At 35.2% G+C, this 27540-nt stretch overlaps 2 protein-coding genes across 9 annotated transcripts in view; one reads left to right on the plus strand and one right to left on the minus strand.

Moving 5' to 3' along the window:
- The window catches only part of rgn (regeneration), a 318060-nt gene extending 290670 nt beyond the window's left edge, over positions 1–27390 (plus strand). For all 5 annotated transcript variants that reach the window (XM_073982468.1, XM_073982469.1, XM_073982472.1 and 2 more), the window contains 6 exons: positions 15827–16134; positions 16198–16527; positions 16595–16706; positions 16846–16896; positions 22126–22290; positions 24168–27390. In XM_073982468.1, the coding sequence (XP_073838569.1) occupies positions 16104–16134; positions 16198–16527; positions 16595–16706; positions 16846–16896; positions 22126–22290; positions 24168–25695 (2217 nt within the window). In that variant the 5' untranslated portion in view covers positions 15827–16103 and the 3' untranslated portion in view covers positions 25696–27390. The remainder of the gene's footprint in view (positions 1–15826; positions 16135–16197; positions 16528–16594; positions 16707–16845; positions 16897–22125; positions 22291–24167) is intronic.
- barc (RRM1_TatSF1_like and RRM2_TatSF1_like domain-containing protein barc) overlaps positions 22619–27540 on the minus strand; it is a 72868-nt gene continuing 67946 nt past the window's right edge. For all 4 annotated transcript variants that reach the window (XM_073982474.1, XM_073982475.1, XM_073982476.1 and 1 more), the window contains 4 exons: positions 23462–23628; positions 23221–23407; positions 23020–23156; positions 22619–22952 (listed from right to left, as the gene is read on the minus strand). In XM_073982474.1, coding sequence (XP_073838575.1) covers positions 22796–22952; positions 23020–23156; positions 23221–23407; positions 23462–23628 — 648 coding nt within the window. In that variant the 3' untranslated portion in view covers positions 22619–22795. The remainder of the gene's footprint in view (positions 22953–23019; positions 23157–23220; positions 23408–23461; positions 23629–27540) is intronic.

The following is a 27540-nucleotide window of genomic DNA, read 5'->3' on the forward strand; positions in this document are numbered from 1 at the left end:
CTTCTCTTGTTCGTTTTTCGAACTTCTCGTTAGACTTAAAGCAAACAAATTATAGTGTACCACTCAGAACTAACCGTCCTATATTTCTCAAGCCGTATAGTGGCCACAGGTCAGTTTTTCTGAAGAAACAGTCAAACTTTTTTCGTTTGATTCGGCTCGTTTTCGAAGACCCAAACGGCCAATTCCTGCTTTGTTTCAGGCTCCTAAGCATAGATCCTAGATTCGTCGTCTGTGGCGTTCTTATAAACGTCGTTTGAAGCAGCGCGATCGATTTTATGCTCAATTTCTTTGAACCAATTCACAGGAGCCTTTCTTGAATTTTGCTGGATCTAAAATCCATTTTTGCGGTCAGGTGTTAATGCAATATCAAATGTTATTTGGTGGAAGAAATGCCCAAGGATGCATCTATCTCACGGTATTTAACATGGCGATCTCGCATTATCCGTTCATGCACGGCATATTTTTTTCTGGCACAACGGCCGATTTTGGTCGACCCTCACGACTTTCGTTTTTGGCGAATGCCGACCACGGTTGAATTCATTAAACCAATTTTTCATAGTCCTATAGAATGGTCCATTATCGACATACAAAGATTTAATTTCATCGATACCCTCTTGCGGTGATTATCTACGTTAAAGGTTGTGAAAAAATTCTTGGACGAAAATGTTCACAGGTAAATTCCATTTTTTTTTTCTTTTGCAAAGTGATGTTTTTAAGTCACTGTAAACAACACATAACATGGTCGTACGACAAACTGTCCTGAGTAAGTCTAGGCTAAAAACTGTCAAACTATCCAAAAAAAATTTCACATTGCGCCTGGCAATACGCGGTATTGCCTAGGCAACGTAGTTTTCGTGCAGCCCTCGTATTATACTCTCCTCCACAAGATGGAGGACATAATTAAATTTGTCAATTTGTCCGTGTGTAACACGTCGAAATATTCGTCGGAGATCCTATAAGGTATACATATATTATTGATCAGCATAACACATAAGTCAATATAAGCATGTCCGTCCTTCTATCTGTTGAAATTGAGATACGTCTCGCAATTTTTAAAAAAGGGCTTTATAATTTGGTATAGAAGTTGATGTTATTCCTAGGATGCTTGGTATTGAAAATTGGCTGTATCAGTCCACATTTTGATATAGTTCCCATAGAACGGTACCTCCCGATTTCGGTATTTAGAGGGTTCTGGCCTAAATTGAGTTCGTTGGGGGTTTTAAACTTTCCAAAAATTTCTCTGTTAGGTTCCCGTCTTAGTATATGTAGCACCCATAGAACGGTATCTCCCTACTTTCGGTATTTCGTGGACTCAATTTCCTACAAAAATGGCTGAAATTTGGTATTTAGTCTTCGTGTGGGTATACAATTTTCCGAAAATTTTATTTATTCTACGATAATATTGCAAAAAGAATCAGTGTAGTGGTTTTCATACAGTCCCCTTAGAAGAGTACCTCCCGATTTTCGGTATTTTGAAGGTTGTGGAATCAATATCGATCCGAAATGACTAATTGTGGATTTAGTCTTCATTTGGAGTATACAACTTTCTATCAGAAATTTCTAGGTATAGCTCCACGACTTAATATAGCCTCCATAGAACGGTCCTTTTCGATTTTCCGTATTTTGTAGGTTTCAGCTTCATTATTCAACCGAAAACATCCCATGCAAAAAATCAGACAGTAAAGTTCTACGGTATATCCCCATATAAGGGTACCACCCGATATAAGATTGTTTGAAGATGTTAGTCAAATTTTACTACCGAAGTGGATGTTAATTGGAATTTTGTGTTCCCAGAATATACAAAAAATTAATTGTAAAAAACTATCCTTATATGTATTTCCAGGTGTTAGTCTAGTCCCCATGAACCGGTGTTGCCCAAATTTATACATTTCGGTTTTTTATCAAATTTTTGAACTGTGGTGCTGGCCAAACAGCCTTCCCGCTTATGGTGTAGTATGCTTTCTCCAAATCACTAAAGAGTAGTGTTCTATTACACTGTGCAACATTTTTAAGGTGAACTTGTGCAAACAATTCGAACTGAGGATTTTTTGAAAGTACAGACCCAAACGACAAGAAACCCTAGTTGGGTTTTGTTGTGCCAGATCCAGCTCGGATTTTATGGCCCCATCTAAACATGGTTAAATATTGTGTTTTTAAAGAAATTCGGGGCTATATCTCTGAAACCAATGCGAATCGAATTCTGACCTCTGAAGCAAATTTATAGAGAAGGACAAGAATAAAATATTTGGAGAAATAATGGACTCGAAAACTACATTTATTGCCTCAAATTTCAAAATATATGCAAAAATTCCACAATTTTTATACATTTCGTACCGTATCTCCAAAACCGTTAAGTTTTTCTGAATATTTTCTATCGGAAAAATATTCCCCGGAATGTAATACATAACACTTCAGAACATGTCATTGTTGTAAAATGCCTCTATGCCGTTGTTTTCAGTACATTTTTTCAACGACGACTTAATAAAAATGTCAAAAACGTAGTGAAACCCGAAATGCGAGAATAAACTGTTGGTGTGAACTGTGTTTGAAATACGTGTTGTAAAAGATATGATGCAAAATACCGCTGAAGTAAGCATTTTAGAGTTTCAGAATGTTCTAAAGAATTGTTGAGAACTTTATTTAGAAGATTTTTGAAAAAGGTTACTTGGTTCAACTCCCAATAATTTAGCCGATACTGACCAGAATTTCAGCAATTATCTAAAATTTTCTATATTTTATAGATTTTGATGCCCTAGGTGGAGTTTTTATTATGTGGTTTTTTCAAAAGATTAGTTCTACTAGTTTAGGGCTACAATATTGCTAAAGACAGCAAGGCCAAATTCCTATTCGTTTCTGAGATAAAGGCCTGATAAATGCAAAAAAAGTGTAGATTTAGCCCGGTTTAGATGAGCCATAAATCCGAACTGGATCTGACAGGACAAAACCCTACTAGGGTTTTTGCAGTCTAAATATGTACTTTCAAAAGATGCATACTAGAAGTTGTTTGCATTTTCAGTGTTGCATAGTGTTATCATACTGAAGGTGACCATTTTATTCGTTGTTTGACAGTTGAGGAATTTCTGTATAATAAATAATTTGTGTGTAATAATTTTTTTATTGGTGTGAAAAGGGTGATGCCTCTTCAGTTACGGCGTTTTGCCTAGTCTCCCTTCATTGAAGTCGATCTGCAGTCAAATAATCCGAAATACAAAATTATATATAGTAATATTCGAATCGCTAGAATTTTTAAAGAAAGTGCATTTTTACAATCTGCTTGTAGTTCATTATGCTTCATAATGGAGAAAGTAAATGAGGATTGAGACAATATCACTGATAAGACAACACCTCGCTATGAGGATCATCAACACATTACCAGATCAAAGACAACTTGTGATACCCCTTATGTTGTCTTATATGGTGCCGCATATGTAGTCTTTGATCTGATTGAAGACTTCGGTGGGGTTATGATATCTCCTTACATTGACAACACTTTTTGGCACTCTTCGTAATATATATGAATTCCTTTTTATGTGTACTTATAAAAGTTTCCCAACTCCACATAAATATAAAAGTATCCCAACAATTTTACTTCAAGTTGAGCACATTTACTCCATTCCTAGTTAGCTTTTTTATGAAAACATCATGAATTATTACCCAATCAGTTGTTATAGTCTATGTTTTTGTTTTCCTTTCCGATTAAACCCTTCGTTTGCCATACCAAACTGTACGTACATAATAGCTTTGTTTCCAATTAGCATCATTTGCCGGAGAATACATCAATTGTCATTCAAACAATCATCTGTCAAAGATTTGTTTATTTCTATTTTCTGAATTCATTTGAGTTTGCATTTTTATGCCGCTGCTGATACAATTTTTAGGTTTGTCATTTGCCGAGCAAATAGCAGCCAATAAATTATTGTTGATGTTCTTGTTGTTGCTGTTCCTGTCAATATCACATTACTTTTCAGTGAATTTATGACCAAAGAAGACATATTTTTCTACATACACAGCTGTATTGCTAGACATGATGATGATGATGCTAGATGTCAGTTAGTGGCCAAACAAACATATAGAGGGGTATGGATGGGAATATTGAATGGATCATTGGGAAAAAATATGCGGGCAAATTGGGTGAAAAATATTTTACAGAAATACGAGGGATGATCTACATTAAATAATGTAAAAATGGAAACCTTTAGAATTTAAATGGAATATTTTGTCTGTCTACAAAAAAAAAAATGTAAATTGTTGGTATCTCGAAACCGCTTAAAAAATAATTACAATATTATATTATCAATCCTCACTTCTTCCGCTTCTCGAATAGGTAGGAAAATCTTATCTAAATTAAATGCCTGAACTTTTTTATCCCCACCTCGCATCTATTTGAGCGTGATTGAACAAAAAAATCTCATGGCCAACAACAATAAATATTACGAATTCAAATAAAATAAAACTAACGGCGACAGACAAACCTCGAACTTGAACTTGATCATTGAGTCTGATCAAAGAGAAACGTTAATCATGAATGGTGTAGATGTTGATGTTTTTTCTTCGTGATTACACTTTTCTAACATTGCATTTGAAATAGTCTACAATTAAAGCAGAAACAAACAATTTAGTGAAACAAAAAAGCAAATATTTTAGCGCCATGACAGCTCTTTGACAATTCAAACAAAATACCAAGCAAAAAACTGCAAACGCACGCAATCTAAGCACAATTACTATAATTAACTAATTAAATAATCTCAAACATTTACAATATTCTATTGTAATTTGAAATGTATTTCTAATTTGAAATGAAACTGACAGGCATTGTCAGCCATACATAGTTGTTGTGTGTTTTTTTATTATTGATTTGATTTAAGGTTGGGTAGGTTGGCCTTTCAAAATGGGGTGATTAACTGTATTGCTGATTAATAAAGGGTGTGTATTTGGAATTTCACACTTCCTCCTGCAGGCGTCAATTTATAGTTGATTCTCAGAAGGGTAGTAATAAGATTAGACTATTGGAAATTTGCGAAGAAACGTGTGAAGCTTCAATTGATGACAAGAACTAAATCAAGAACGACAATTTATTACATTCAAAGTAGTATTTTTCATAAATCCCCAATTTTTTTTTAATGGAGTTCTTACTGGAATAATTCTTTATGAGTTCTTTTTTCTATCGCTCTCGATTTTCCTTTTCTAAATAATGTGACGGTCCAGGATCATGCCCAGTTGTATGGATAGCGAGAAGTTTGTAAGGTTTTGGGTTTTCTGGGTTTTGAGCCAAAAAATTTTCATGGATGCAGCCTCACAGATGTGCTGAGGCATCAAGTATCGAGCTATGGGCATATAAAAATTTGACTTCTAGACAAATATTAGGATTATATATAGTAATATTCGAATCGATAGAATTTTTCAAGTAAGTGGATTTTATCCATTTGTCTGTAGTTTATTATACTTTCTAGTGAAGAAAGAATATGAGGATTGAGACAATATCAGCGATAAGACGACACCACACTATGAGGATCATCACCATACTACCAGATCAAAGACAACTTATGAGACAGCTTATGTCGCATTACATGTTGCTGCATAAGTAGTCTTTCATCTGGTTGATGCCTTCGGTAGGGTTATGATAGCTTTGTTCCCGTACTTTTTAATAGTATAACTCGTAAAAGAGAGAAAGAGGGAAAAATTGTTCTCACACAAAAGTTTTTTCAAACAGTTCGGGAACGCAAAATGGAATAAACGTCCAAAAAGCTGGAACAAATGTCAAAGTCGGCGTACCAGCCAATCAGACGCCGGCATCCATGTTACTATTTTTTATGTGCTTTTTACATTAGCACGAAAAACAGTTTTTAGGACTGTTTCGTCATTTATTTGATAAAACATCCAAATTTTGCGTCATTTACCATACAAAAATAAATGACGATAGCTGCGTCATTTGTTCTAAACAACGTACGAAAACACCATACTATTTATAAGCAGCCCAGTTTTCTTGTCATAAACTACCAAAAATGAAAAGAACATCAAAAAATCTGGAACAAATGTCAAAGTAGGCGTACCAGCCAATCAGATGCCGGCGTCATGCCAGAGCGTCATTCGGCGCCATTTTTGTTCAAAGAGAAGTGAACATTTTACAACTTTTTTGTAAAAGTCGCAAAAATTGTAAAAAGGTTTTAGTTCTGGAACAAAGCTGATATCTCCAACTTTCTACTCATCAGGGAATCTACATGAGTTACATGTCTGAACTGTGTGTATTGTTAGTTATAGAAGGAATATACTTAAACATTTTGGCTGGTAGCACATCCGGGTGCGTTGCTATTTTTATACCCTACACCACCTTGTGGTAAGGGGTATTATGTCTTTCTGCATTAATTTGTAACATGCAAAAGGAAACGAGATATACTCATAGTTCCTTTTTGTAAACAAAGTACAGGTCGCATTTATTGTCCGATTCGCATGAAAACTGGGGAAGATAGTTTTTTGGTCAAAGAACGAACGCTATTTATGTTGGTAAAAATCGGTTCAGATTTGGACATAGCCCCATATATATATTCGCCCGATTTAAGGGATTTTGTGCACGAAACACGCTATATATGTCCGATTTCAATGAAATTTGGAATGTGCGACGGAACTAAGCGTAGAAATAAGTGTGCCAAATTATATAGAAATCGGTTTAGATTTGGATATAGCTCCCATATATATTCTCGGCCGATTTTAGGTATTTGATGCACGAAACGCGCTATAAATGTGCGAATTCAATACAATTGGGAATGTGTGCCGGGATTCGGTCTAGAAATAAGTGTGCCAGATTATATAGAAATCGGTTCAGATTTGGATATAGGCCCCATATATTTGGCGCACGAAACACGCTATATATGTCCGATTTCAATGACAGTTGGTATGTGCGACGGTATTTAGTCTAGAAATAAGTGTGTCACATTATATAGAAATCGGTTCAAATTTGTATATTTTCGGCCGATTTTAGATATTTGAAGCACGAAACGCGATATATATGTCCGATTTCAATAAAATTTGGAATGTTTGCCGGGATTTGGTCTAGAAATAACTGTGCCAAATCATATCGAAATCGGTTCATATTTGGTTATAGCTCCCATATATATTTTTTCGACCGATTTGAGGTATTTGATACACAAAACACGCTATATATGTCCAATTCTGATGAAATTTGGACTATGTAACGGAATTTGGTCTACAAACTTCTACAAAATGTGAAAAATTATATCGAAATTTGTTCTGATTTGGATTTAGGTCCCATATATATTTTACATATTCCCAGTGGTGCAGGGTATTATATAGTCGGCCCCGCCCGTCTTTGATCCTTTCCTTTCTGGTTTAACTTTAAAATAACATGTACAGGGAGCGTGGGTAATTCATGTTACAGAATCGTACTACTGTAGGATGCTTCTATGGACAGGTCTCCCTCACAGAACTATCTCCCCGTTGTATTAATCAATCCATCCCACAAAGTTAAGGGAAACCCCTGTGCCACTGCGAGAATTATGGATTGATTTCAGCTTCTCCATATTCTTCTAATTGCATCCGACAATCTGATTTGCAAATTGGAAACGTGTTGCACTTTATTGAATTTGTTGATAAATAAAGTGGTACTAAAATCATGAATCCTAGGATTGTTTCATGAACTCTGATATCATATATTTAGTTACTTAGCTGGCCCATTACAGAACATTTGTTCCATAGGCCGAACTTAGAAAAGATCTCCATTTCTCTCTATTTGTTGCTTCGCACTCTGGAATACCGCGCCTTTTCATCTCATCATCCACTTGTTTGCGCCATCTATTCCATGGCCTGCCAATTATGCGTGCACCGTCAAGCGGTCCGTATTTATACGTCTTTTTAGCGGGTTCATCATCGCTCATTCTTATGATATGGCCTAGCCAACGCAATCGCTGCATTTCGATACGTTTAACAATGTTAAACGTTATGGAATTTGAATAAGAATTAAGGCTTAAATTTTATTCAGTGGCGTTCTTGTTGCCAGCGTAAGTTTTGTTCGTAGAATTTTATCAGATATTAGTATCTAAACATTTTTAATGTAGAAATATTCAATGCAAAACCTCATTTCGTTATGGGCCCAGAAGTCGTATGGCGAGATTGGAACTATTCAGAATGCACTCATGGTGCGGTTCATACAAAATTCTGCAATAAAAAATCACCCACCCTATGTTTAACTTCTTTTTTTTCGTATATTCATATTTTTTATTTCCGGGATAAGTAAATTTTGGCAATCTAAAAGGTACCTCTCTGCGGACAAGAAATCAACATTTCCCCAAATCTGATTTTCGACACACTGGACTTCGGCACTAAAATCTCTGAGAAAAATGTACTTAACGAGTCGCTGGGGTACTTAGGCATTTTTCTGATTGAAATAGTACTGAAACAAGTACTATTGTACTGATTTTTTATCCCTGGTCAGCACAAGAAGATTGTAATCTAAACTTGCTTGCACAGCATGGAATTAGTTTTCTTCGAGAGTATAATCCGGCAGAATACTTTAAGGAATCGATACTGGAATTTTTTTGAAATCATTAGTAATATTCGAATCGAACGGAATTTTTTATAGTAGTCGAATGTATTTTTTGCTGATCACAATGGCTTCTTGTGATATTGGAATTAATCTGGTGGACTGCAACATAAAATAATATTTCTTTAATAAATTTTTAGTAACATTAGAATCGAAATGGAGTTATTTCAAATAAGTTATTTTGTAATTCCCAAAGGTTATAAATAATTATCGAATTGATCCGGAACTTTTTAAAGTATGTAAGTGTATATAATGGCAGCGAACTAAAAAATTTTATCCAAAATAAGACATTGTAAATGTTAAAAAGTTGATAGATTTTGTTTTGTCTAATAGGCCATTTCTACTTCTAATAGGCCACAACGTCTATTTGTAATAGTCGAGTTGATCTGAAATCGTATGTTAGTAGTCTGTAGCGTTATAGAAATATTCGAATTGATAAGGTGTTTTCTTTTTAAGTAGTTAAATGTATTTGGCAGCCAAAAGTTTATATACAGTTGAACCTCGATTATCCGTGAATCGATTATCCGGGAACCTCCATTATCCGTGATAGAAAAGAAATGTTGGGCTTTGTGCCATTTCCTCTATTTTTCGTTATGCCGGGTAATGACCCGGCATTAAACGAACACTTTCCAATTAATTTGATTAAGCAAGCAAAAGTTAAACAAACAAAAACTGGAAATTCTCCCGTATTACACAATTTGTGTATTTATGGTATAATAAAATCCATGGGACAAAGTCAATTCAGATGAAACTGATGATGATAATATTAAGTATCTTTTAAAATTTTGGTGGATTGCCGTAACAAACTTAAAAAAATTGCAGATTTACATATTATTGTACGATACTATGCCATTTTACTTCAAAATATGTTCAAAAACTGCATAAAAGCATTGCTTCCATTATCCGGGAAAATCGATTATCCGTAATGCCTCCGGTCCCGACCATCACAGATAATCGAGGTCCGACTGTATTTTAGTTAATCGGGAACTTGAATTATGTAGCATAATATTTTGTAATACTCGAATAGAATTGATTAGGAGTTAAATAGATTGAAAAATAGAAGTATTTATAGCAATATTCGAATCGCTTGAATTTTAGTAGGAAGTCCATTGGTCTGTAGTTCATTATACCGATAATCCCAGCTGATTATTAGGTTAGCTGTCAAATTAAATCACAGTAGTTTAAGAATTACAAAGTAGTCTTATTGGTATAGACCTTGGTACAGGGTTATAGAAAGTAATGAGATCTAGAAACCAAGACACCAAATAGTTTCCTCGGTTTTGTCTTTAACATGGACCACCAGCAAAGTAGAAGCTCAACCGCCTCTATAGCCGAGAAATAATATAGTAATTTTCTTTCAAAATACGTTTTCCCGGCGATTTGTGTGGAAGGGAAAATACCTTAATGGGCCCTTCGCATTTCTGATTCCTGGGATTGAACTGCGCAAAAAGTCTACTGGATGAAAATCGAGCCTCCCGATTTTGACTAGAAGTTTTTTTTTATTTTATGATATTTTGGCATATAACAGTCAAACCATTGAGATTTTCGATCCAATACAAATACAAAAATTGTAGCCAAGACAGTAATTAAGAACTCTCTAATACATTGCGAAAGCAATGGAACGCTCCTTCATGCAGTTTTGGCCTTGAGAAGGTGCAGACTTTTCGAAAAATGTCGATAAATGACACCGTGCTACAAAAGTTGACCAGGAAAAATATTCAAGTGTTCTGATGCAAAATGATATCGTGATGGGATCCATGGACAACGACAATCCCTTTACTTCGTTTTGGTTTTTTATAACGGTAAAAGTAGTGAAAATCTGGCTTTCTTACATTTTCAAATTTAAACGGACATATCTTATTTTTTCACAACGTATATCTATTGATCCATCTCCCTTTTAAAGGGGCGAATAATATCTTTCGAACAAGTTATTATTTTTTTTAAATCGGATAACAAATGGCTAAGTTATAGTGACTTCAGTCTGAAAACCCCCACAAAAAAACTATAAGTAAATTTCTCATAATTTTCAAATATATAATGTTTTTTTGTTTTGTTCAATATTTATTTTGAAAATCGTGGGAAATTCAGTTATAGTTTTTTTGTGGGTGTTTTTCACTACTTTTACCGTTATAAAAACCCAAAACGAAGTGACCCAAACGAACTAAAGGCACTTACGTTGTCCATGGATCCAAACACTATAAAAGTTTGCATCAGAACGCTTGAATATTTTTCTGGCCAAATTTTGTAGCACAGTGTCATTTATCGACATTTTCCGAATAGTTTGCACCTTCTCAAGGCCAAAACTGCCTGAAGGAGCATTCCAATACTTTTGCGATGTACTAGAGAGTTGTTGATAATTGTGTTGGGTACAATTTTGGTCTTTTTGTTGGATCGCAGATCTCAATTGTGTGACTGTTATATGCCAAAATATCTAAAAATCGTCAATAAAAAACTTCAAGTCAAAATCGGGAGGCTCGATTTTCATCGTAGATATATGGTCCAGTAGACTTTTTGCTCAGTTCAATCCCAGGAATCAGAAACGCGAAGGGCCCCATTAAGGTTTTCAAATCGCCCCGGCCTAATACACCTATAGTAATATTCGAATCGAAAGAATTTTTAAACGAAGTGCATCCATCTGTCTGTAGTTCACTATTCCTGGGGAAGAAAAATATGAGGATTGTGACAACATCTCCGACAAGATAACACCACACTATACGGATTAAGGTGTCACATATGGAAGTTGCGTCTCCCCAAGTTCCATCTGGAAAGTGTGCAGGATTAAAGTGTATTTCACATTTTCAACTTTCGTTATACAAATTCTAAAAACCTTTGCAAAATCGATTGACAATATCTAGCTCAATTTATGAACTAATTTAATTTATTTCTCGTGCATTTTACTTTCACGTTTCATATTATGCAATAAAAAGCAACAAATCGACACAACTGATTGATTTATTAAAAGGCATATTCTTTAGTAATTTATTTTACTGCAAAACATTTAATATTTCATCACAAAGTCGAGCATTTATGTGTGTGTGTTTCTTCTAGTGTGATTTTAAATTGTTTAACAAATTTGCCGGGTATTTAATAATTACTGGTTATTATCTAAACAATAATGACGTCAGCATAAAAACACGTTTTCACGTTTCATTAATTTGTTTTTATTATTTTTTTATTTTACTATAATAACAAAAATAAACAAAAGTATACAAAATCGTAATAAACAAACAAAAAAATAGCACACAGAAAATAGGCAGTTCATTGACCACAATTAAATACGTAATGAAAACAAAAGTTTAAACCATTTAAAAGACATAAAAAACAAGAAAAAATATTAAAACAAATTTAGAAATAAAAACACAACAATTTAATAGTTAAGAAATATTCATTAATCATGGTGCTATTCTAGTGTTTAACCTACACATTTTTCTACTTTTATACAAATAAAAATGCATCAAACACTATGAGCTTTTGGAGGAAGAAAGATAACTCGTATTAAAGAATCTTTAAGACTACCACACACTTTTTGCGTGCCTCTTTTGTTTTGTTTCTGATCTTCTTGTTGACCTTCATTTGAAAAAACTAAGCCATCAAGACATCAAACCACCAACAGACAGACCATCATTATTTGTCTGTTGATTCTAATGTCATGATTTCTAGTTGAGCATCAAAGCGTCAAACAAAACCCATTAAAAAGATGCGGGGTTTTTGATTGAGCTCCATTTTTGGCAATTTTTAATAAGCTTAAGGCATTTGTCAATATTTTGTGGGTTATAAATTGTTGTTATTTTTAAATTTATAGCAATAGCATATTTTGAGTTTTCATTGTTATGTATTGAAAAAAATGTTCTTGGAAGAAGACCCTGAAAATCAAATCAGAGAATCTTTCTATGACTTCTTAGACAATCAAATATTAAAGAATATCGAAAAGGTCGCAATTTTAATCCGATCGTCACCAAATTTTGGGTGTTGATGAAGGTCCCAGAGGGAAAGAAGCCTATTGATTTTGGTGATGGTCGGATAATATTTAGGGGTCGGAATGGGCGAAAAATTTATTTGCAGAAAAAGTTGACATTTTATTTTGGGTGTTGATGAAGGTCCCGGAGAGAAAGAAGCCTATTGATTTTGATGTTGGTCGGATAATATTCAGGGGTCGGAATGGGCAAAAAAATTATTTGGAGAAAAATTCGACATTTTATTTCTAAGCGAATAACTTCGCTTCTATAAGGGGTATATCAAAAGCAAGCTGCTAATGAAAGTAGAAAATCAGGGCAATCATGAATAAAAATTCCGTGCGGAATTTGTTCCCTTTCCCCAATTTCACAATATTTTCTTTTCGTATTTATGCCAAAAAAGGCAATATTTATGTCGATTAGGCGAAAATATTCCACAATTAGGTGATTCTAATAGTTGTGTAAGTTTAAACATATGAATGTTTAAATTATTTTCCGTTCGGAAAAATTCCGAGGGAAATATTCATGATTGCCCTGAATATCACCTTTGTAACGAGGTAACGTAGGTTGTCGTAGGTGCTCAAACAACAGAGATAACGCAATAGTCGGTAATGCATCCCTTTTTCCATTTTTTGTGCAATCACACTACAGGTCGGAATTTTTATCGGATCCTCACGAAATTTTGGGGGTTGTTGGTTGATGGTTGGCGTACATCCCACTTTTCCATTTTTTTGGGTTGTACCGACGATGCACTTAAATGCGTTTCAACAAAATTGACCTGCATTAATAAAGACATTCAGAGCAAAGGCGCTAAGCTATCCCAATTTTAATATTTTTAATTTTACCAGTCAAAAGCCTATGCAAAGGGGTAGTGGTGTAGGGTATCACTATAGCCTTGGTTCACTTGTTTTATTATATCAGGAAGCATAGACCTGCCCGCGATAAACATAATATCGTTGTAAACGGGACCGCAAAGATTACCTTCGGTCTAACAGACCTTAAACAAAAATTTTGAACTTTTGTGAGGGAGGTACCCTAAGGAGTAGACCGATACTCTCAATTTTCGAAGTTAAATTAAGTTTGAATAACACATTACGAGTTCCAAAGTTTGGACCAAATCGTTTGCTCCGTCCGGCGCGTGCCATGTTAGCGAATATTTTTGAACTTTAGTGGGGAGGTAACGCAAGGAGAGGACCGATGAGCACCATCTTCGAACTTTATCTAAGATTTGAAGAAATATTACGATATGCAAAGTTTGGAAAGTTGTCGTGCCCACTAGCCACTACATATTGTGACCGCTGGGTTTTTTAAGCTTTCGGGCCATTTCCACAGGAAGTATTTACTTGCCCCTTAAAAACTTGTACCGTCGTAGTGGGAGCACCGAATACAAGTTGTTGCAAAGAAATCAAAGCGAATCGAGAGCATTTATCCGAAATTTTGTGTGGGAGGTAAACGAATGAGTTGACCTATGATGTGGAAAGTTTGGACCAAATCCGTTACTGCCTTCCAAGGTTTCCGTGCGCACCATTTTAGTGAAGTTTTGAACTTTTATGGGAGAGCTACCCGAAGTAGTGGACTGATATGGTCCATCTTCGAACTTAAACAAAGTTTGGACAATATATTAAGAAGGCCAAATTTTGGACTGATCCACTCAAGAGTTATCGTGCTCTATATCCAGACAGACATAGCAAACTCGACTAAAAATTATCTGAAACGGATTTTCGCTTAACTCTGAAATCTTTATTCTTAACGACGCAATGACAAGGTGGTTTTTTTGATGAGATGTAGGTCACAGTCATAGAATTCTTTCCAAGAGACTATAAAAGCCTCAATAAAATATCAATCATTCGTATTTTATGTTTGTTATTTTAATGATGCTACTTCTAAAGTATTAAAGTTTTATTCATTAACAAATTTCCAAGTAATATTTGAATTAATGCGGAATTTCCTTTAGCAGAGGGACCTACTTGCCAATCTCCTTATTTCACTTGCAAATAATTTCAGATCATTAAGCTTAACTCTAAACGAGAAAATTAATAAAATCATTAAAAAAATGATCTTCGCCCTAACAGGCAAAATTTCAAAAAATAAAAAATAGGCTGAGCCCGGCTGGGATTTGAACCCACGTCCTTGAAAACATATCAAAAAAATGTTGTCACGGCGTGTTAGCGTTCAAAGCCAAAACTCATAACTTCAAAGGCATCGCAAAAAGCGGTTGTTGTGAAGAAAATACATTTCAAAACGGCCAAATATCCGTTAATGTATAAAAACACATTTGCATTTGAAAAACGATAAGTTCTAGGACAGAGAAGCCATTACATAGTCGATACGTCCGAAGATTTGCTTTACCACCAATGAAACCAGGTAACGTAATTTGGTGACTATGTGGGTTCGAGTCCATGGCTTTCCTTTTTCACTTGCAAATAATTTCAGATCATTAAGCTTAACTCTAAACGAGAAAATTAATAAAATCATTAAAAAAATGATCTTCGCCCTAACAGGCAAAATTTCAAAAAATAAAAAATAGGCTGAGCCCGGCTGGGATTTGAACCCACGTCCTTGAAAACATATCAAAAAAATGTTGTCACGGCGTGTTAGCGTTCAAAGCCAAAACTCATAACTTCAAAGGCATCGCAAAAAGCGGTTGTTGTGAAGAAAATACATTTCAAAACGGCCAAATATCCGTTAATGTATAAAAACACATTTGCATTTGAAAAACGATAAGTTCTAGGACAGAGAAGCCATTACATAGTCGATACGTCCGAAGATTTGCTTTACCACCAATGAAACCAGGTAACGTAATTTGGTGACTATGTGGGTTCGAGTCCATGGCTTTCCTTTTTCACTTGCAAATAATTTCAGATCATTAAGCTTAACTCTAAACGAGAAAATTAATAAAATAAAATTTGCTGCTCACAAATTATGTTAACAACCGCTTGATTACTAAAGATAACAACAAATTTAAAACATTCCCTGAAATATTAAAAAAAAGAAATATATTCCCAGAATAAGCATAAGCACCCCAAAACCACAACTCGTAATTCGTCTTCTAGGAATAACAAATTTGTGTGGCTTGCCTTAAATTTCCCTAATACGATTTTAATTGAATTTTTTATGGGGCGACGACAAGCATTTGTAGTCAATCTCTCTATAATTCTTGGTAGTTCTATGGAAGTCCAATCTTTGGCAGACTTTAAATGAAACCATTTAAGATTCATAAATTATTTAATTTTTTTAAATGAAATATACATTTTTAAAGCCAAACAAAAGAAACTAATATTTTATTCATCTCCCCCTCCTTTACTCTTTTTCCTTTCAGTTGTTTCCATGAAATTAAATTGGGTTTGAAGTGAATATGCACCAGAGGCCGTTTGATTTTGACACAACATATCAATCAAATTTTTATTGTTAAATTAAGAAAGCAACAACAACAAAACCATCAACGAGAGACAAAAAAGGAAACCGCAAATTGGAATAAGGAAACAAAGGAAGGAATCCACCCAAGAGAACAGTTTGCAATAAATTGAAATTGTTGTTAAAACTCAAAAATTTATTTATTCAATTTAAAGTAGTGAACACGATAGCACAGCAACAAAATGCGCTTTATAATATTAATATTAGCTTTAGGTAAGTTTCAAAAAATAGAGTATTTTTCAACTCAAAAAAATAAATATATTTCTTTATTTTTAGTTCTTCACATAGCATGTGGCCAGTATCATCAATCCTCCGCCTCGGTGGGGGTGAATTTTGAAAATATCTCTCCACCTCATCTAACGGGTGGCGCCATGGCTTCTTCCCAAAGTGAACAGGATAAACCACGAACACGTCGCATGTATGCCATGTGCCCGCCAAATTTCCAACGCATCGGCACCGAATGTTTTTCCCTATCCCAACAGCAGGGCAGCTGGCTGGAAGCCCATTTCATTTGTAAGGATAAAAATGCCCGTTTAGCTGAACCGGAAAAATATGCAAATCGTAAAGTGCGGCAATTCCTGTTGAAAAATGATGCCCAAAGTGGAAGTATGTTATTTGTTATTTATAATTTGTAAATTGTTTTGATTTATTTGTGTATTTTTCTCCATTTTAGATACGGATCCCATTTGGATTGGTGCCACTTACGATTGGGTTAACAAAATGTGGCAATGGAGTATTAGTGGACGTAATTTGACATTTAGTGATTTCTACGACAAATCCACAGAGTAAGTTTATACGATTGGAAGAGTAAAAAGCGTAATAAATTGACAAAGAAATATAAATTATAATAAAGGAGGAAATGTGGTCACCTAAAGCATATTTTGAGATTATTTTATTTCATTTCTACTTCCCTTTTACTTTCAGACATACTATGGAAAATCATTGCGCTGTATTTGATCCTCAATATAAATACAGGTAAGTATAGATGCCGATCTATGAATCGAATAATGAAACGCTTGATAAAAATATGTAGGAAAATCGTAGAACTTGCTTCGGGCATCTATTACAAAAGGCTTGAATCTTCCTAATAGAAGTCTGTTTTTTACTCCAGGGGGTTACTCTGTATTGCGATGCGTTTGCGTTTGGTATTTTGTTAGCGCAAGATATTTGCGTTAACGCACGATTTTGACATATGCTTTTGTATCACAGATTGCGCCGGTGCCAGAAAGGAAAAAGGAACAAAAATACATGTGAAAGGAGATACGAAAACGTATTAGAAGCGCATTTAATTTCCTTTCGCATCGCATTTTTCTAACGCATCGCAATAGAGAGTAACCCCCCAGGTACTGCAATCATACGGACGGATTTTACACAGCTATTGGGAATTAAGCTTTTTTTTTGTTCATATATTGTTTGCTTTCCAAATTTTCTGTAGGGAATGGAAAACGGCCTTGTCGGCAATATCGGTATTTGAACCTTCTCCTTTGCAAATTGCACTTGCGAGGTTGGAGAAAAAGTCAACATCTTCGATCAGCTGCCCATGGAGTGTTAACAGAGCCGGCCGCCGACCCCCACTAGTTTTGGTTCTTTGTATTCATATTCAGAAAGTGGTTCACGCTCTTTTAAGGGGTTACCACTACCTGTAACTTTCAAAATTTAATAACAAATATTGGTTTATTTTGAAGAACAGGTAGTAAAGAGTATGCCGCAAAAATTTCAAATCGAAATTGGAACAAAATTCGGAAAGGAAATTTCTTTCCGACATTCGTTCCGAAATAGGTACAAAATCTGAACTATTTCCTCTCCGAAAAATCGTTTAGTAATCGGAACGAAACATGAACGACTTTGCTTCCGAAATTATTCAGACGTGTCGGACACCAGACATTTGGTTTGCTGGGGATGTATTCCCAGTGGTACCTCGGTGTTATTCCAATAATCCAATTTTAATTCGAAACATTTCATTAATTTAATTTAGTAATTTCAGAGTTCCAATTGAATTTGGTATTAATTAATTTGAGAATTTTAATTGAAATTTGAATTAATTCATTTATAATTATTAGTTTAAATTTTTAATTTTAAATTTGAATCTTTTACATTTTAAATGCAAATAGTTTCATTTGATATTCCAATTATTATAATTTCGAATCGAATTTCCCAATCTGTAATTCAAAATGTTTTACTTTAAATTAACTTAATTCGAACTACAATAGAACAATTTCAAGTCAAATTTCAAATGAATATAATTCAAATAATTGAAAAAAAAATTGTAATTGAAAAAACAATCGAATATCAAATAATATTCTCAAAAGTAAGTTCACTTACTTAGCTGGCCCATTACAGAACATTTGTTCCATAGGCCGAACTAAGAAAAGATCTCCATTTCTCTCTATTTGTTGCTTCGCACTCTGGAATACCGCGCCTTTTCATCTCATCATCCACTTGTTTGCGCCATCTATTCCTTGGCCTGCCAGTTCTGCGTGCACCGCCAAGCGGTCCGTGTTTATACGCCTTTTTAGCGTGTTCATCATCGCTCATTCTTATGATATGGCCTAGCCAACGCAATCGCTGCATCTCGATACGTTTAACAATATTGATGTCGTTGTATAGCAGATACAACTCGTGGTTCATGCGACGTCGATATTCACCGTCAACGCAGATTGGTCCGTAGATCTTTCGAAGAATTTTTCTCTCAAACACACCAAGCACTGTCATGTCTGCTTGCGCAAGTACCCAGGCTTCGGAGCCATACATCAGCACGGGTAGTATCAGTGTTTTGTAGAGTGTTATTTTTGTTTGACGAGATGTGGCTTTGTTTTTAAACTGCTTACTTAAACCAAAGTAGCATCTGTTGGCCAATACAATTCTTCTTTTTATTTCACAACTGATGTCGTTTGTTGTGTTTACGGAGGTGCCGAGGTAGACGAAGTCTTTTACTACCTCAATATTATAGGAAACAACTTCCACAGTTGGTCCTAGCTCAATAGACGCATTGCGCGTCGACACCATCAACTTGGTCTTCTCGCCGTTTACCGCCAGACCTACTTTAGCAAATTCTCCTTCGACCTTCATAAAGGTATCAGTTACTTCTTTTACTGATCGGCCCATGATGTCTATATCATCGGCATACACAAGTAACACGTGACTATTGGTGTAGATTGTGCCACTTCTTTTGACGTTTGCCTCTCGTATAACCTTTTCCAGCAGGATGTTGAAGAGATCACACGAAAGGCTGTCTCCTTGTCTGAAACCTCTTTTGGTACCAAACTCTTCGGAGAAGTTCTTTCCTTTTTTAACTGAGGACCTCGTGTCAGTTAAAGTCATTTTACAAAGCCGGATCAGCTTTGCGGGGATACCAAATTCAGACATGGCTTGGAATACCTTTGAAGGCAGCGGGCTGTCGCAGGCTGCTTTATAATCGACAAAAAGGTGATATGTGTCGATCTGCATCTCTTGGGTCTTCTCCAGGATTTGCCGCAGGGTAAATATCTGGTCAATGGTGGACTTGCCAGGTCTAAAGCCGCATTGGTATGGTCCAATTATCTCGTTGACCATAGGCTTTAGTCGTTCGCACAATATCCCTGACACGAACTTGTAGGCAATAGGAAGTAGACTTATGCATACAGTCTTATCTCCCTTCTTGTGGACGGGGCACAGGATACTCAGGATCCAATCGTCGGGTACTCGTTCTTCCTGCCAAATGGTGCTAACTCCTCCAGTTTTGAACAGCTCGGCTGGTAAGCCGTCGGCTCCTGCTGCCTTATTATTCTTCAGCCGATTTATTGCTGTCTTTACCTTATCTTGGCTGGGCGGTATACATTCAATACCATCTTCTGGGATTGAGACTGTGGTATCTTCATTGTCTTCGCTGCTATTGGATACCAACAGTTTTGAAAAATGTTCTTGCTATATCCTGAGTACACTATCTGTATCAGTTACCAAATTACCTTGCTGGTCTCTACAGGAGGATGTGCCTGTACCAAAGCCATCAGTTTGATGCTTGACTCTTTGGTAGAATTTTCGGACTTCATTCTGGCTTTTCCATCTCTTTCTTTTTCCTGCGGAAAAGACGTTTCTCCTCTCTCCTTTTCTCCCTGTATCTCTCTCGTGCGCTAAGCGTTGCTACGGATTGTAGAGTAGCCCTATATGCCGCATTTTTCTCTTCGGTGGCAGCACGACACTCCTGATCATACCATGGATTCCTTGGTGGAGGTCTCTGGTATCCAAGTATGTATTTTTCGGCTGTTTGCATGGAGTGGACAATGATTTGCCATTGCGCTGATATGTTATCGGGATGAGGAGTGCTTCGATTAAGCAATTGGGCTAGTTGAGTGGAATATGCTGTGGTTATCTGTTGTGATTGCAGCTTACCGATGTCTAACTTTCGCGTTGTGTCTATTCGTAATTTGTTTGCTACGTTTAAGCGGGTGCGTACCTATGCGACAACAAGGTAGTGCTCCGAATCAATGTTTGCGCCTCGGAACGATCGTACATCCAACACGCTCGATGAATGTCTTCCATCTCTCACAACATGATCAATTTGATTTATTGTTTTCTGATCTGGAGACAGCCAGGTGCCCTTATGAATATCGAGATGGTTAAATCTGGTACTGCTAACTACCCTGTTTTTTGCAGCTGCAAAGTCTATCAGCCTCATACTATTGTCAGATGTTTCACTGTGGAGACTGAATTTCCCGACTGTTGGGCCAATTTTGGCATTAAAATAGCCTAGAATGATTTTAATGTCATGGGCAGGGCAACGGTCATATGTTTCTTCTAAGCGCTCGTAAAGTATATCTTTGGTCTGTTCGTCCTTTTCTTCAGTGGGAGCATGAGCGCAAATAAAGCTGATGTTGAAGAATTTAGCTTTTATTCGAATTGCAGCAAATCTTTCATTCACTGGGGTGAAGCTTGATACCAGATGTTTTAGCCTCCGACCAACTACAAATCCGCAACAAAACTCATGCTTTGTGTCATAGCAGCTATAATACAGTGCGTCACCTTTTGGTATTGTTGTGACGCCTTTCCCAATCCATCGTATTTCCTGTGTGGCAGTAATATCGGCCTTGTACTTTTCAAGTACGTCTGCCAATGCGAAGACTGCATCTTCTCTATAAAGAGTGCGAACATTCCAGGTGCAGATTCGCAGATCATGGTCCTTAAAACGTTTGCGGGGTTCGTCAACTTTATAGGGGTTTGATTTTCTTTCTTTTCGTTTTTTCATAGTAGGCTGTTTTTTTCTAGTTTTTAACGTTCTTTCGGGTGAAAATTAAGGTTAGTAAGTTAAAATAATGGGTTAGTAAGGGGTTTTGTAATGAGTATTTTTGCTTGTTTAGACCAAAGAGATGCAATTTACTCATGATATGGGGCTTATGATCTTCGTGACTCACTAACCCAGCCCTCAATTAGAGTCTTTTTCCGTTGTTTTTCTCATTTCTTTTGGCTCATAAATCTCATGACAAATGACACTTTGTTCATATCACGTCATAAATACGCTATTATGTTGTGTAAAACACCAAATGAATATTTATATTCAATTTTGTGTCAATAAATTTCACTACTGGCTTACATACATACGTACAACATTAAGAAACGAATTCCAAGGCTTTACATTTGACGCATTGCAAATCCATACATTTTGCCATTCAACAAACAGAAATCCATTATAGTAAGCGTTTTATTTTTTTACTACGACTGGCCTACAAATCAATGTTGCAAAATAATTTATAAACTATTCTTAAGAGCAGTTAATAAATTCCGTGCACTGCAATTTAACATTGCTTGGCGCAATGTGAGTGTGTGTGCGAACCCATTTTGTATTTCAGAAAGTCGATAAATAACTTCGAACAAGAAACGTGCTAATGTCAAATGATTTTTTGTGGTTGCAAAAAAGTAGGTGGATATCTTAATTGACAGGCGTTAAAATAACTGACTCAACTAAGTGATTTTTAAAAAACATGGATAGCTTGAACAATGAATCAGACTTGAAGAAATTTAATGAAATGATAATTATTCATAGAGCAATATTAACAGGGGAACCTCTTTAAAAATGGATACTCAAAGTTAGCAACAAAAAACCCTTATTGTAAATTGAATTGTTCTGTCTGATTAGTGAAATGCTATTTTCAGGGAGCTTCCTCTGTGTATTATTTTAACCAGACAGCATTTTGAAGCATTTTTTTATTTCTTCTTCTTCACTTTATTTAGATGGTCATCAAGATCTTGCGTGGATAAACATCGCTTCATTTGCCAACACAAAATGCCCAAGGTTAGCGAAAAGAACCGCCACAAGGTCTATAATCGCTGGAATGCCACCTATCCCAATCAATTGGCCAATGAAGTTATTTTGGAAGTGATCGATCGTAAAGGAAGGTAAGTTACATCAAATTTTTATATAGGATTTTATAAAAAAAAAAACACATTAGTCAATTAAAGAGACAAATCAACTTTTTTTGTAAAAAGCTGTTTCTTGATTACGAGTAAAAGCAATTTTATAAAGCTACATTCCTTGCCTACATGACTCCGAACAGAGTAACAGCGCGGTTCAAAATGTTTGCCCAATAATTTGATCTTTTCAGTTACGGTGGTTTCTTTTTCGGGTTTTCTCCGTTTTTCATAGTAAGATTTTTTTCGAAGTTGGGCTACTGGCCAAAGTTTTCATCATTCTTAAATGAGAATTGCAAATATATTTAACACAAAATTTAAATTTCAGGAGGTATTTATTAGTGTGAGTTTTTTTCGGATTATATGCAACTGTTTAATGCACTTGAGCTACAATAAAAGTAAAAAAAAAATAAATTTAAATGTTGGGCAACAGTAAAACACTGTTGCAAATGTCAGCAGCGGCTTATAATAGACAAGAAAAGCAAATCCCACATTATGGATTATTGCCTGGTGTTGAAAGCTCGGTTTTTTCCGTAGGAATATCCTCAACGTTAGGCTTCTCCACATTCTCAGGCTTTGTTTTATCTGTTTCCAAAAAGTTATCCCATTTATTAAGTCTCTTTTGGATTTCTTCTTCGGTTTCTTCGATTCTAAAAAAAAACAAGATTTTTCTCATTTTCAAAAAAAAAAACTTCAAAAAATTTAAATTCAACTTACTTATATTTAGTTTTACCATCCCAGTGTTCTGCTGTCAATTGACGTTTACCGAAAAATCGACCATGCATCATTTGTATGACCAAATCTGCTTCATCCGGTGTGGACATATTCACCTGGGCAACACCTTCGGAATGACGCTAAAAAATAAGAAAATTATTTAATTTGGTTTTGAATACCATTCCGTCCGGCCACATAACTTACATCATAGATAATAACTTTGCGCACCGTACCACATTTGCTACACTCCTCCCTCAAATCATTTTGATAGTCCAATATGAGCTGTACCTCTTTCTCAAATAGATCCGGATGAAATAGATTTTTAATAATAACACTTTTTTCATGTTTAAATCTTTCGCCACGCATTTTTTCTGGACGCCAATCGAAAAGTCTGCAAAAGAAAACACACTTTACATGGTTCCGAAAATCTAAAGGCCGAACTTACTTTTCTTTGATTTTGGCCAATTTCTCTTTATCTTTCTTTTTCCTTTTCGGCTTAAGGGCTGGATTGTATTCACCTCTCATTTGAAATTGGGCACGCTGAACACGCATTTTATGGCCTCTTAAATCATATTCATCGAGTATTTTTAAAGCCAAATGCACCGATTCCACCTTTAACAAAAATCGTTATTCAATTCAGTTATTTTAAACATGTTGGAACTTATTTTAGATGTGTATGACTTGAGAAAAGCTATATAAGAAGCGTTTTGTGAAAGCATGCAAATGAAAGGGAACAGTCTATTACTGATAATCAAGTTATTAGTTAGTATTTCGCTCCCGCTTTTAGTATAATATTTGAACGAGGTTATAATTTAACATCAATTCTCTTTCGGTTTTTGTTGAAACACAAATAAGTGAATATTTTTAATTTTTATTCTAATTTTTCTTAATTGTTTAATCTAGGGAATCGTTTTTGATAACAAGTTCAAAAATGAATGAAACATCGAAAGAAACCTCCAAAAATCGTTTTTTTTTCCTAATTCCTCTTAAATTGTATCTTGTTCTCTGTGAGGAGAAATGCCTTCACTTACCCAGAAAACCGCTCTCTCACCAAACAAAAAACTTTTACAATTTACACTCACTTTTAAGAGAGTGACATTCTCTTTATAAACACTACACTAATCAATTCCCATTCTCTTTTTGTCTTCCAGATACAATCGTCGTGTCATTGCCGATGGCAGTAACGAAGAAATGGTTGTTCCCACTCGCCCCGGCAATCACAATCGTCGTCGTCGTCCACGCCCACAACGTCCCACCGCGGTGCCCAGTGAAAATGATGTCAACTATCAATCTCCCCATCCCAATGATATTCAACACAAACCCACCAGACATCCACGTGTTCGCACCACCACCAGCACAACTCCATATCCCTACACTGCAGCATCGGTGCCCAATAACAGCGACAATGAAATACTTGCACCACATGAAGTCGTAACTCCAACTCCCGGTAATGTCCAAAAGAAGAAGAATGTTCGCACCCAATTGGATCGCGAATTGCAACGCCAGCGCGAGAAAGAATTGAGACGTCTACAACGCAAGAAGGAGAGACAGGAAAAGAAGCGACGTGAAAAAGCTGAAACCTTGAGAAAAATGCGCGAACAAAGAGAACAGGAGAAACGTAGGATTCACGAAGAAAAAATTAGGCAAAAACAATTACAACAACAACAACAGCAGCAACAACAAGAATTGGACCAACTTCGCCAAAAAGAAAACGAAGCCGACCTACAGAGACAACAGCGTGAAAAGCAATTGGAAGAAATAAAACAAAAGAGTAAATTGCAAGAAATCGAAGCCTTGAAGAAGCAAAGAGAAGAAGATGAAAGAAAACGCTTGGAGGATGAAGCCGAGGAGCAAAGACGTCTGGCTTATTTACAGAAAATGCGCGAAATAGAACAGCAAGAGAGAGCCAAGGCCGAAGAGGAACGCAAAAAGCAACTAGAAAAGAAAATGGAAGAAGAACGAATACAAGAAGAGGAACGCAAACGTCTGGAAGAAGCAAAACGCAAAGAATACGAAGAACGTCTTAAGCAGGCCGAAGATGAGAGAGCACGTCAGATGGCTGAGGAGCAAGAACGCAGGCGTTTACAAGATGAAGCCAATCGCCGCCAAATAGAAGAAGAACAAAGACGCAAACAAGAAGAAGAACGTAGACGTCTGGATGAGGAAGAACAACGTTTAAAACTCCAGCGTTTGGAAGAAGAGAGACTTGTCGAAGAACAAGAATTGGCCCGCTTACGCGAAGAACAAAGAAAACGTGCCGAAATCCAACGTAAACGCGAAGAAGAAATAAAACAACGGGAAGAAGAAGAGAGACGCATTGCCGAAGAAGAAGCACGCATAAAATTCGAATTGGAAGAGGCGGAAAGACAACGTAAACTAGAAGAAGAGAGAGAAGCTCAACGGGCCGAAGAAGAAGCCCGTGCCAAAGAAGAAGAACTCAAGCGACGAGAAGAGCAAGAAGAACGAGAACGTTTGGCCAAAATAGAAAACGCCAAACAAATTGAAGAATCGCGCAAAGAGCAAACCAAAACCGAAGTTAGTAATAATTTCAAGAACCGTTTGGCCTCGTTATCGCCGGAATTATTAAAGGAATTCTTGGAAAAACGAAAACAACGCAAATTGCAAAAGATGAGAGAAGAGAAAGCGAGAAATGAGGCATTAGCAAATGGTTCAGCTTAAGTCCATAACGCCATCCACTCCAAAACCACACCACGAACTAACGAATAAGCGCTAACATTTTTTATTACATAGTCTCTCTCGTTAATATTCTCTCTCTGTTTGTGTATTACCTAAGAGAATGTATATTTGTGTTAGCAGAGATGAGAATATTTGTTTACTCTCTTTTGTTGTAAGCATTAAAGAGAGCAAAAAACACACACACATGTCCACACAGTTTTTTTTAATATTTTTGCTAACAATTCGTATGTTTTCCATTTAGAAAAAAATATACTCAAAATTTTTAAAAACGTATTGTTAGTTTTCTTTTGTATATTTTTCGTTTTGTTTGAAACATGGAATTATCACCACACAGAACACCCATAATTGCAGTGATTTAAGTGCACTATAGTATTAATTTTAATAACCGGTTTTAATAAACAATCAAAAAATAAGTCAAATGCCAAAATACTTATGTGAGGAAAATATTTTGAAAAGAATATTTTTTAAACACATCAAGCAGAAGAAAAAGAACTGTAAATACATATCCTTAAACTAAAATGTAATGCACCGAACTTTTTTTAATAATAACTTTTTAAAATGTACTTCCTGCCCTCGATAAACGACACATTTACTTCCCTCTTTCCATTTTAAGTAAAATATTTAAAACCTACAACGATATTGAGGGTTATGATTAAGATTCGAAGACAACACCAGACTAGAAATGTCCACTTCTTTGAAATTGTAATAAAAACTTCCACATTTTTTCCTGTCTTTCCAACTTAATCGTATTCCTTATTCGCACAGTGCTTTAGTCGAAAGAAAACAAAGTGGTCCATCATTTAGCGTCGAATAAGAGTATCCATCTAAAACATAAGGACGAAATGGTTTTTCGCCGTGCACTGTGTATTACCAAAACAGAACGAAGCAAAGGACAGTATCATTCATTATTATTTGTTTTAAGAAAGCAAAACGAATATTACAAAGTCTAAAAAAATATTAAATTTAAGTTTTTTTCTAAAAAAAATCACTGCTCTTAAAAAAACTAAACAAGTAGCCATATGTGAGAGAAATCTTTTAAGCAAAAAATATTATATATAAATTTTAGAAATCTAAGAAAAAAACGTAAACCAACAAAACTGCACAAAACCAATTTTTTAATGATTAAAAAACGCAAAGCAAATAATTGTTAAACAATATAAACTAAAACTTATTATTTAAAATTTGTTGGAAATCCATTCTTTTTAAATATAAATTAATTATTTATATTGTTTTCATTAAATTTGCAAAGAAAAAAAAAACGCAAATAAATACCACAAAGTTACTGTTACATTTAAGCTTTAAATAATTATGAAATAATATTTTATTTTTATAAAAATAAAAATATATATTTGTAACACAATTTTTAATTACCTCAAAATGTAAGTTATTATTTTTTTATTTAATGTTATTTTTAAAATTGTTTGGCCTATTATATAAACATATAATTTTTTTCTACACAGCAATCTTAAATGTTATTTCATAAAAATATGATTTTTTATTTTTCAAATAAGAATAAAACAAATCTAAAATAATAATGAATATAATAAAAAAAATAATAAAACATCTTTACATAGAACGTATATAAAATCGAAATAGTCAAAACTAAATCTAATTTAAAATAAAATATTCTATTAAGTAACAAATAAAAAGCGATACAAATAAAAAGAACAAAAAAAACTCGAAATGTTTTACAATTTCGGAAGGTGTTGCTTTAATCTATACCTTGATAATCTGACTTATCTAAATAATAGTCCTTTTTTACATAGTTCTAGAAGATGGGTATTTTATCCTCGAATTCCTAAAGTGATCTGTTGATAATATTTTCAT

The sequence above is a fragment of the Musca autumnalis genome, unplaced genomic scaffold (assembly GCF_047663935.1).
Source record: "Musca autumnalis isolate F117 unplaced genomic scaffold, ASM4766393v1 scaffold_4, whole genome shotgun sequence".
Taxonomy (NCBI): Eukaryota; Metazoa; Arthropoda; class Insecta; order Diptera; family Muscidae; genus Musca; species Musca autumnalis.